Consider the following 11281-nt stretch of genomic DNA (forward strand, 5'->3'; position numbering starts at 1 on the left):
TCGTAGGCAGCGCAAGTCATGTCGTGGCCGATCAATCACATGAAGAAGAAGGCTGTCCGCTCATTCTTGTTCAAGATTTGATTGACGACCAGCCTCCCGGTTACTGCTCCTTGCCCTCCGGAACCTTGCTGGTGCTCGCCCTGCCGTAAGCTTCAGCAACTCTCAGACCGACACTCTCACCGCTCCAGTAGGCCCCGTCGCCGTCCCTAGCGCCACGAACGGCGCCGTGTGCTCGCCGGCCAGCCACAGACCGCCTTCCGGCACGCCATCCCGCATTGCCTCAATGTCCTTGTCGCCCTCTGTCAATCCGACGGGAAAGTTACTGTAGCTGCCGTTGCCCGCGAGGTCGTCTCGCATCCAGTCCGTCGATAGGCACCCCGTGGGCTTGCAGTCAGGGGACGTCTCGTCGTAGTGCGGTAGCCGGGAATAGTATGGCTGGAAGAAGTCGTAGAGGAAATAATTCCTCTCCGGTATCGTTTTCAGCTTGGATACTTCTTCAGTGATGTACTGTGACTCCTCTCCGAAAATGTAGAACAGCAGTGTCGGGTGGGAGTGTTCGCCTAACGAGGCGAGGTCGACAATCTCCTGATTCCACCTCTTCGGGTTCGTCTTTGGTGTATAATTTGGCGCCAGCCATTGGCAGAAGCCTTGAACTACGCGGCCCTCGGTGTCGGGCTCAAGCCAAAACGCCTTTGGAAAACTAATGTAAACCTTTTCGAGGCAACCGTAGCCGATAGCCTGAATGCCTCGCTCGATTCTTTCGGGCAACGGCGGTTCGAAGGCATGCAGATTCTTTTTCAGCCAGCCCAAAGGTGCCGTCATCACAACCTCGTCAAACTCAAGGGTCTCGCCGGTATTGGTGTGGACCCTTGGTTTCTCACGTTCCGCCGTTTTCAACTCAACCTTGGTTACCTGGGTATCGTATTTAATATCCGCGTTGTGCCTCACAGGCTCTGCGATTCTTTCAAAAATCTTTTCGTAGGTCCCGGCACAGAAGAGGTTTTCTTCGACAAGTCAACCGCAGCTCTTTCCTCAAAGATTGCAAACCATACGAGTCTACCAGGTCCGTAACAGGAGATGACTTACCGCCGTCTATGCATTCCTCAAGCCAGAAAAACTTGAGGCTTTGGGTTTCGATCGGACTTCCGGAAAACGCACCCCAAAGTTCGGCAATTTGTAAAATAGTTGTTCGCTTTTTGGCGTAGCCCTCCTCGGTGTCGGGGACCTTTTCAACTACCTTGTGCTGGAAAAAGTCCCATAGACTCTCGTCGGGATGGATATCGACCGAATTCTTGTTCGAGTGTTGAAATGCATCTTGGACAATGTCCCACATGATGCTCGAGTATACCTCGCTTTCGTCCACGTTGAATAGGTTCCCCCCTTCATCGAATACGTACGACCGTTTATCCCAGCTACCAACGGCGGTTCCAGTCTCCTTGGCAAGGTCATTGATGGGGTTGTCGTCGGTGCCGTGTATCCAGTTGGGGCCAAGGTCGACGGTGTGTCCATTTGGCAGCGTTTCCTGGAACATGCGGCCTCCAAGTCGTTCCCGGCCTTCGATGATGGTCACCAGCAAGCCGTGTTGAATCAGGATATCGGCACAACGCAATCCGGCGAGGCCAGCGCCGATGATGGCCACGTGAGGTCTGGGGCCCGACTCAGATTGTTTGCGCTGCGACGTGTCAGGAGCAAGCTGCTTGGACAGGAACAACACGTCGCCATCGTCTTGTACGCTGAGGCATAGGACAGGTACGGTCAGGGGGAGAGAGGACGGGTTCACCCATCATAGGAGACAGTCGGCGACCCTGGCCCGAAGTGTCCCACTAACGACATTAGGCACATGGTTGGCAAGAAGCAGACTTACCCGCAGAAGTGAGTCCATAGTCAGCGATCTGAGCAGCAGCTTGTTTCGGCCGGTCCCAAAGAGGCTCTGAACTCGACAGGATTCAAGGTCCTGGTAGATACGGGATGTACTCCGGTTATCAGGGCTGGTATAAGATACTGAGTAAGCGTCCATGGTTGCAATGCTCCCGATGAGAGGCAGGGTATGGTGGTATTTGATGGGCTGGTCACGCAAGCGGGTTGGACGGGGGAAGGATGCCAAACTAGGCCGCGATGCTGCCGACTGAGCACTGGTCCGGTGCGGGAACAAGTGAAGTCACTGGGTTGGGGTCCGACTCTGGGCAAAACCAGGAGTGAGTGAGACAGAAGAAGAGCAATTGGGGGACTCGGGGGTTGGGAGAGGAGGTCAGGCGGAGGCGGCAGCAGAACGAATGTGGGGATGGGCGAGGAACGTAGTGAAATGTCTTGCAACCAGCGGCTAAGGCTTTTCGGTTGGGATCATGGGGGAGGGAATCGGTATATAGGACCCGTCGATCTGGGTACTGCCGCCGAAAAGGATAAGCGCGGGACGTCCAGATAAGGTCTAATGGAGAGTGAACGAAGTAAGGCAAGACGGCCGAGGTGAGGTGACATTCCACCCGGACCATCTCATATCGGCGCCGAACGTGCAAGCTGCAAGGTGAAGAGCAGAGCAGCCTTGGACGAGCCCAAGGGGTGCGCCACGAAGTGCCATTTGAGAGTACCATGCCTAACCGAAAGGTTGATACCGGACAGGACGGGGGGTCAGGAGGACATAAGAAAGAAGAAACTGGAGACATTTGAGTCGGTCCAGAGTTTGCAGTTCTCAAAACCCAACCTAGCCCTCGCTCTCTCACTCTCTCTTCGGATGGAACTGACTTGCAGGAGCTGTTCGACGCAGAACTGCCAATCTCACCCGTTACTCTACTCCGGTCCCGAGACGTCCTTTCGGCCCCCCCAGGGTTGTCGCCGACTGGGCTCGCATAGAATCGGCGGTATAGGCCAGCCAATAGCCGGATGACGGGCGGTGCTGTGCTCTGTTATGCGGGTTGGCGTGCATATTGGCTCGACTTATGCTTGAGCTGGTCGCGGGCGGAATGTGATGGCTCTCATCTGATTCTGCGGCTGCCTTTCTGTCTCGGGACGATGGGTGTTGCTCGATGACCTCTATTTCCCTCTTCTTTTTCCCTTTTTTTGGGGGGGGGGGAGGAGGGGCAATGACGCAAGGTGTGCTCGTGTTTCGTAGCGGGGTGTGGGAAACGAGGGGCAGTGAGAGTCAAGAAGAGCATCAAATAGCACGTAAAATAAACCAAAAGACTTACAGTGCAATACGCGACCGGGCGGGGGAAACTGCGCGTGCGCTGAGCCTCGATATCATCCGGGATAAACGAGTGAGAGGAGGTATCGATGAACCAAAGAGAAAGAAGGAAGAACGGGTGGTGGCGGCAGACAACGTCCAGGTAGGACAGAAGTCCGGCTGGTTGAGGAAGTTGTTGGTCTGGCAAGCTTAGGTTTCGGCGAGCTGCAGCTGAAGCTTTCCTCGCCCTTTGAGATTTTTTTGGGTAGAGAGAGGCGGACGTCAGGGTCTTGGACTTTCGGGGTAAGGTTACAACATCCGTATGGTAAGGCACCGGACCAGAAAGAAAGAAAAAAAGAGCGGAATCGGGATAATGAAAGTTGTGCCGCGACGGTGACGGTGCGGTGGGATGTGGAATTGGTGGAATTGGTGGGACCGGGACAAGAGTTGCGATTTGCGACCTGATGTGAAGAGGAAACCGCGACTGGAGCTGAGCGTGTGGAAGGAGGGGCAATCAAGCACTTCAGTTGCTGGGCCGGTGACACTTCACTGCTTCTTCTCCACCGTCGGCGTCATTCCTCCACCTTTAATTCTCCATCCAACTCTCTCTGCTCCTTTTCATGCCCTCCCCTTCCGCGTCTGCCTATTGACTGTTGCAGTCTTCCGGTCACTGACACGTCCATCATGCCCACCCTGTCACGATGCCAGCACCTGACTCGATGGACGGCCAGGCGAAAAAGTACTGGAACTGCACAGAAGAGGAGCCGACGATACCCTCAACCTTTCACATATACAGATTGGGGTTACACCCGCTATCAACTTCCAACTTCCAACCGCTGCACCCTTCTCCAAATGACCGAACTTCCACGCTGATAGGCTCTAGTGGAGGTCCGACCCAAATGGGCCTTGCTGACGCGACAAGGGAATGCATCCTGCGTGGTCGCCAACGACCCTTGAACCCAACGACCCAGGTCTCGCCGATCATGGCCTCCCAATTCTCAGCTTCGCATCTTCCCGCCGCAGACTCTGTCAGAGCCTCAACCCCGCCGTCGCGGTGGCTTGTTGATCCTCACTCTCAATCGTCCTTGTTCTCCCAGTGCACCTCGCCATCAACATCAGCAAGTCGCACGATGGCCGCCAGCCCGCCCAACACGCACCATCCGCCGACGCTTCTGAGAGTCAGCTGTCATGCTAATCCTTCTCAAGGCCCACATCGCCATTGCCCTCAACACAGCAACCTAGCCGTTCGGACGAATCTGCTTCTCCTCAGACTGGGGGTGGGGGTGGTGGTGTATCTGAAGTGATCGGCCCGACTTCCGCATCATCAACGTGATTGAGGCTCTCGGCTGCCTTCTTCGCCGCAGCCCAAATGGCCTCTTGTCGTGACATTGTGCATATACAACCACTACCCTGATGCTGTACACCGTGACGTTGCCAACCTGCAGCGCAACATTCTCGTTTGTATCGTTGCCTTCATCTCTGACTCCATTTTGCAAACAACCAGCTTTTATGCCTGCAAAGGGATACTCTGGATTCCAGTTCCAACGACTCCTTACCTCGGTAGCTTCTTCGGTGACGAGATGGTTCTTTGTGTCTCACACGGACGACTAGGTCGACGGAGGACCGGGTGGTGACACGGGGCTGACTGAAGCCGTTCTTGGATATTTGCCTCGTTGTCCCGCTTACTGTCCATAACTGAAGGCCAGGGCAGCTGCTGAAAAACAGTGGCCGCGAGAACTAGGTTTACTTAGACCCTGGCCTGGCCATAGCTGTCTCCAGTTGGTTCCTTGTATGATTTACAATCCCAACATTCACAGAAGTGCTTGTTAGGTTCTCGCGAGGTCCTCGCTAGCGTAATGGTACCCGTGTTTATTGCTGCCCCCCTTCGACGGCATGGCAGCAGGCATCCTCTCCCAAGCTCTATTTCCCAAGGGAGAAGCAGGGAGAGGTTATCTGCACATGACATCTCTTCGGCGTGGAGTATCGTGACGGGGGTTGTCCTTGGCAAGGTCTCGGTTCCGGAGGGCCAGCTAGTTATTTTTTCGGGGTCTGACAGAACTCGGAATATGCTGAGGGACTTCTGAGTTTAAGTTTTGTTCCATTTATTTTTAACCATCCTTTTTTTTATCCGTGTTCTCATACACAAGCCGACTCACAAGCGATCACTTTGGAACACCCAGGCTAGTGAGGGTCCTTCTACCGCACATGCAGACTGCTCACGCTATAGTCGCGATGACTATTGCAACTTTGCGCACAAGATTTGGATAGGAGTTACAAACCGGCCTGGATGGAAATACTAGGATAGGGGTTGAGCGGGAAGGAATCGGCCTGGTGGAGGCGGTCTTTGTCGATAGATTTCCGCCCAGCCCCAGTCCGCACCAGGGCAGATGAGATGTTGTCGCCCCCTCCCCCTACAGTAGTCCGATGTTGGCGGCGGCCGTTGCAATCCGATGTCGGTGAACATTTAAACATCAGGATGGGCTCATCTGATCAGTGTCTGGCTAGCCTTGGGCACTCGGCGGGCCACAGATAAAGACCCAGCTGTCAAAAGAGAACAAGATGCTGGCTCGAAAAGGACCTCCAACCTCAGACTAAATGCAACTCTACTACGGCACGGGGAGATGCGCCCCTCTGCGGGGTAGCAGCTTCACCTGTGGGGAGCGTCGACAGGGGCCCCCATCGAGTCTTGCAGCTCTTCAGACGTCGCAAACAAGCGATCAGGCACTCAAAAAGGAGCTTGCCGTCTTCTTACGTCGTGTATTCTTGCAATTTTCTCCGCGCTTTGACAAAGTCATTCCGATGTTCCTGTTCAATAAGTGTTTACTCAACGGTGTCTCTACTCGACCGGAATCGTCCACCATTTCTAGCTTCTGATCCGGCAAAACCCCCCCGGCTAGCCTAAATGGCATCCCCCGGACGCCATCTCGCTCCCCCAGCCTCCCTCTGTCCAATCACAACCTCCCCGAATCTCAGCACGTTCCCCCGGATGGCCCTCCACACCCCACACGAGCCGAGGCTCGCGGCACAACTCCCAGACATGGCTGGCCGTCGCCCGTTCACCCAGACCGACGTCAACCGACAGACGCCGTGCCTCTCCTGTCGACTCAGCTGGACTTGGCCGCCAGCTCCTCAGACACACTTCTGATCTCCTGATCTCTCGACGTGCGAAACGCAACTCTTCCTCTTCTTCCCACGGCGACGCCTTCCATCCCCTCGGAACGACCGAAACTCCAACCTGGGCCCCAAGACGCCCAAAAGACCATTCCTCCCCCCCTGTCCCAGACCAAACAAAGGGACACGAATCGCCCGCCATGGCCGCAAAGACATTTACCCGCGACGAGGTCGCTAAGAACAACACCGAGGACTCCCTCTGGTGCATCATCGACTCCAAGGTCTACGACCTCACAGACTTCGTCGACGGCCACCCGGGCGGCGAGTCAGTCCTCCGCCAGGTCGCCGGCCAGGACGCCACCTCCGAGTTCTACAACCTCCACCGCCACGAGGTCCTGACAAAGTACGACAAGACCCTCGTCATCGGCACCGTCGCCGGCGAGACGCCCCAGGTCGTCGTCGCCGGCCCGGGCGAGCTGTCCGCCGTCCCCTACGCCGAGCCCACCTGGCTCACTCCGCAGTTCAAGTCCCCCTACTTCAACGACTCGCACCGCTCGCTGCAGCGCGCCATCCGCGACTTCACCGACAGGGAAATCACCCCCGTCGCCCTCGAGTGCGAGGAGAAGGGCGAGCTCATCCCCCAGGACCTCATCGACAAGATGTCCAAGGCCGGCGTGCTGCACATGCGCCTCGGCCCCGGCAAGCATCTGCACGGCGTCAACCTGCTGAACGGCGCCGTCAAGGGCGAGGAGTTTGACTACTTCCACGACATGATTCTCAGCCAGGAGATGGCCCGCACCAACTGCCGTGGCTTCCAGGACGGCATGATGGCGGGCATGACCATCGGCCTGCCCGTCGTCCTCAACTTTGCCAACTCCGAGTCCCTGAAGAAGCGCATCGCCGACGAGGTCTTCAGCGGCCAGAAGAAAATTTGCCTGGCCATTACCGAGGCTTTTGCAGGAAGTGACGTTGCGGGTCTGAGAACGACCGCTACGAAGACGCCCGACGGCAAACACTACGTGAGTCCTCCACCCATCACCATCACCACCACAACATCATCACCACCACCACCCACAACCCACAACCCCCCAACATCAACGCCTCTTCAAATATATTAATATAACCTCAAATAGATCGTCTCAGGAAGTAAGAAGTGGATTACTAACGGTGTCTTCTCTGATTATTTTGTCACCGGCGTTAAAACGGACAAGGGCCTCAGTGTCCTCCTCATCGAACGCGGCGAAGGCGTCGAGACCAAGGCCATCAAGACATCCTACTCGCCCGCCGCCGGTACGACTTACATCACATTCGACAACGTCAAGGTCCCCGTCGAGAACCTGCTGGGCCAAGAGAACAAGGGCATCCACGTCATCCTGAGCAACTTCAACCACGAGCGGTGGACCATGGCTTGTAAGTCTTTGAACAAGGAACAATCTCACGATAGGACGAACGCATTGGGACTGACTATGGTAACCTAGGCGCGACAATCCGCCAGTGCCGGACCATTGTCGAAGAGTGCCTCCTCTGGGCGAACCAGCGCCTCGTCTTTGGCAAGAAGCTCATCGACCAGCCCGTCATCCGCCTCAAGTAACCATTCCCTCCCCTGAATCGACCCCCCCAACATGACGAACAGCAAACTAACACCTCCCACCCCGCAGACTCGCCAAGATGATCGCCCTCACCGAGTCCCACCAGTCCTGGCTCGAGACCGTCACCTACCAGATGAACCAGATGCCCTACAAGGAGCAGGCCAAGCACCTCGGCGGGCCCATCGGCCTGCTCAAGATGAGCGCCACCCGCGCCGCCCACGAGATCGCCGACGAGGCCGTCCAGATCTGGGGCGGCCGTGGCCTCACCCGGACGGGCATGGGCCGCGTCATCGAGATGTTCAACCGCACCTACAAGTTCGACGCCATCCTCGGCGGCGCCGAGGAGGTCCTCGGTGACTTGGGCGTCAGGCAGGCCATGAAGTTCATGCCCAAGGCGAGGCTATAAATCACCCCTTCCTCCCCCCTTTTCCCCCCTTTCCCCCGAGAACTACGGAGTAGACGGACATCGGGGTTGTATTGTAGAGGTTTTGCGCTTTCGGCGGTATCACGGCGATTACGTACCTAGTAGAGCGAACGAACCTAATCAAAAAATTGGACGGGACTCCCAACCCCCCTCCCCCTTTTTGAGTTTGTGGGCAGGCCCCTTTTTATAGGCTTCTCCAGAGTTCCGTGAAAATGTTCATGCCCGCGCCGGATTGGGACAGCAGCCTGCACAGAGCAGACAGAGGGGTTTCGTTTCAATCTTTGTTGCTTTTCGCTCGCGGCAGGCAGAACCAGTACGAGTCATCCCAACCAGGTCTCTGCTCTGGGTAAGCCCGAGAATCCGTCAACGCGCATCGAAACCTTCGGGTCGGATATGGCAACGGGGAAAGATTTCCAGGGATGGAACTACGCGGCTACCGGGTTTCAGACAAGCTGGTGTGGTAAGGTGTAAATCAACTGTAGCATCAAGGTCTCTTGGTAAAGTATCAGTCGTCACCACTGACAAACAATATCACGACACGCACGTTGAGACCATCAAGTACGACGCAAACTTTCCATTCCCTGCCCTGAACGACAGCCATGACCGCCTAGAACGGCCCACGCTGTCCAGGTCGTGTTGAGAGCCCTTTTCCCGGCTGCTCATCAGAATCGACCAATATCTATCAGAGTCGAAAGCTATCCGGCCCGAGAGGAGGCCCTTCCCACTCTGCTCTTCTCTCTCTCATTCATAAACCGGAGAGAAGTTCAGCGCAAGCTTGTTCCCCCCTTAGCTTTGCTGCCATCGTCATCCAAACGATCCGACCAACCCCGCATTTTGCCGAGGTTGACGACCAAATGCGAAAGGTGTATCTTTGGTGCGTTAAGAAAAAGCCGTGATTCATATGCCGTTGTCCGTGTAAAACTTTTCCGCAGGCCGAGTCCCAGAGTTGTTTGCCGTGAGAACATGAGAGCAAGGAAGAAAAACGAAAAAGGAAATAGTTAAAAAAGGAAATGTACAAAGCATCCGCAATGCCAAGTTGATCGCATAAGTGAGCCACGGTGGCTTCGAAGCCGTCGAACTGTCCCGAAACCGAAACTGCTGTTAGGCAGAACACTCATCGCCGATAGTCATTGCAAACTTAGTTGTTGGGGCACTGAGACTGGACGTGGCCCGGCTGCTGGCACTTGTAGCAGATCTTCTCGCCGCCGGAAGACTCCTTAGGGCAATCGCGGGAGAAGTGGCCGTTCTCGCCGCAGTTGTAGCACTTGGAGCCGTTGGTGCAGTCGCCTGTATGTGTGTTAGGGAGGAAGCCGCGATCCAGTGGTTCGGCTATAACTTACGAGACATGTGGCCGTAGCCACCGCAGGAGTAGCAGGTCTTCTGGCTGGCACCGCCGTAGCCACCACCGCCACCGCTGTAGCCACCACCGAAGCCGCCGCCGTAGCCGCCGCCGGACTTGGGGCAGTTGCGGGCAATGTGACCGACCTCGCCGCACTTTCAACGGATTAGCATCTCAACTGAAGCTCGGGTTCTGGAGCGAATCGACCAACCTTGTAGCACTCAGAGCTGGAGGGGCCACCGCCACCGCCGACGTTGCCTCCCTGGGGGCAGTCACGGCTGATATGGCCAGCCTGGCCGCAGCGGTAGCAGGACTTGGTGTCCTTAGGGCCCTCGGGGCAGTCACGGCCTTAAAAAGTGTCAGTCGAAGGGACTAGTTGTCTGGTGCAGATATTGACCTACTCATGTGACCCTCGTCTAAAGCAGACATTTGTCAGTCATGTCATTGGCATCAGGACAGGTACGAAAACTCACTGCCGCAGTTGTAGCTATGACAAGTTAGTAAATATCAGGTAGACTAATCAGGAAGCATCAACATACCACTTGGCGGCGCCACGGTTAGGGCACTCGCGGGCCTACTTATTGTCAGTACGTCGAAAGGCGAAAACAGTCATTCTGTCCTTTGTGGCATACCTGGTGACCAGCAGCACCACCTAAATTTCTCTGGTCAGACTCTTGCGCTCATTTCAACGTGCTAATGTGGTAGGGGGATGAGGGAATCAGGTGTCACTGGCACACCGGCTCAGAAGTCAGTGAGACGTCGCAGTAGTGTCTACGTGCGGGATCTTGATAAATCAGCTCCAACAGGCGAAGTTGACGGTCCTTCGCACACAAGTGCTATGACGCTGCCAGACTCTCCGTCGGGCGAAATGCTCCAGCCTCGTGGTACTGAGATGTCCATCCAACCCCAACATTCGAACTGGAGTCGAGACAGAACCCTCAGCCACCCCACTGCGAGCAAACAAAAACCAAGACTGGCCAGTTGAAATGCAGGGAGTCCAATTGGGGCAGTTGTATGTGAGCGCTGGAACTATGGTCCCCGAACCAAGCCGCATAAACTGCCACCAATGGCATTTTGAGACGGCTTGTTTTTGAAAGCGGTGGGAATTCGGTGAACCAATGATAACCAGATCTTTAGATAAGATCCAATGCCAGTTGACCCCGAATGGTTGAAGCAACCCACAGAATCGAAAGTGGGAAAAAAAACCAAGAAAAGGCCGCGAGCAGCAGCGGGGGGATGAATGCGAGTAGTGGCGAGAAGAGGGGAAATTCCAAGTTCAAGGCAACTCACAGGTGAAGCAGGTGCGAGCCTGAGGAGGGGCGCCAGCGGATCCTTGGAAGTCCATTGCGATTGATGTTTGTTGGTGAGGCGGAAAGGGTAAAGGTACTGGTTCTGATCTGGAAGACGACGTGTTAGAAGCACGAGGGATCGATGAGGTTGGCTTGAAAAGGTGTCGTGGGAGGAATGAGCTAAGCTTTCGTGCGTGAGGGAAAGATCTGGGAGGCGAGAGGAAGTGGTTTGTTGCGATGTACAGTAATCGAGGTGGGGAGGGGCAAGTGGCATGTGTGCGCGCGCGATGTGGGGAAGTTGGAGATGGAGGTGCGTATGTGCGCCGCCTTCGTCAGATACACGAGGTGAATGGGGGTGGGCGCGCAGCTGTG

The 11281-nt window shown here is 55.7% G+C and overlaps 3 protein-coding genes across 3 annotated transcripts; 1 reads left to right on the top strand and 2 right to left on the bottom strand.

Annotated features, from left to right (window-relative positions):
- Nucleotides 1–162: 162 nt before the first annotated feature.
- On the bottom strand, nt 163–2017 carry ColSpa_05093 (putative polyketide synthase 1; the record flags this gene model as incomplete). Its single annotated transcript, XM_049271305.1, has 3 exons — nt 163–1004; nt 1087–1672; nt 1865–2017. The coding sequence occupies 3 exons, from the start codon at nt 2015–2017 to the stop codon at nt 163–165; spliced, it is 1581 nt and encodes a 526-aa protein (XP_049127262.1).
- Nucleotides 2018–6468: 4451 nt separating this feature from the next.
- ColSpa_05094 (acyl-CoA dehydrogenase apdG) lies at nt 6469–8263 on the top strand (the record flags this gene model as incomplete). Its single annotated transcript, XM_049271306.1, has 4 exons — nt 6469–7287; nt 7402–7678; nt 7747–7855; nt 7927–8263. 4 exons carry the CDS (start codon nt 6469–6471, stop codon nt 8261–8263), a joined length of 1542 nt encoding a protein of 513 aa, XP_049127263.1.
- A 1523-nt stretch (nt 8264–9786) lies between these two features.
- Nucleotides 9787–10233, bottom strand: ColSpa_05095 (cold shock protein 1; the record flags this gene model as incomplete). The annotated part of the gene is made up of 3 exons (XM_049271307.1): nt 9787–9968; nt 10094–10107; nt 10199–10233. 3 exons carry the CDS (start codon nt 10231–10233, stop codon nt 9787–9789), a joined length of 231 nt encoding a protein of 76 aa, XP_049127264.1.
- Between the last annotated feature and the right edge of the window lie 1048 nt (nt 10234–11281).

This window comes from Colletotrichum spaethianum, assembly GCF_022836535.1.
Source record: "Colletotrichum spaethianum MAFF 239500 DNA, contig11, whole genome shotgun sequence".
In the NCBI taxonomy this organism is placed as follows: Eukaryota; Fungi; Ascomycota; class Sordariomycetes; order Glomerellales; family Glomerellaceae; genus Colletotrichum; species Colletotrichum spaethianum.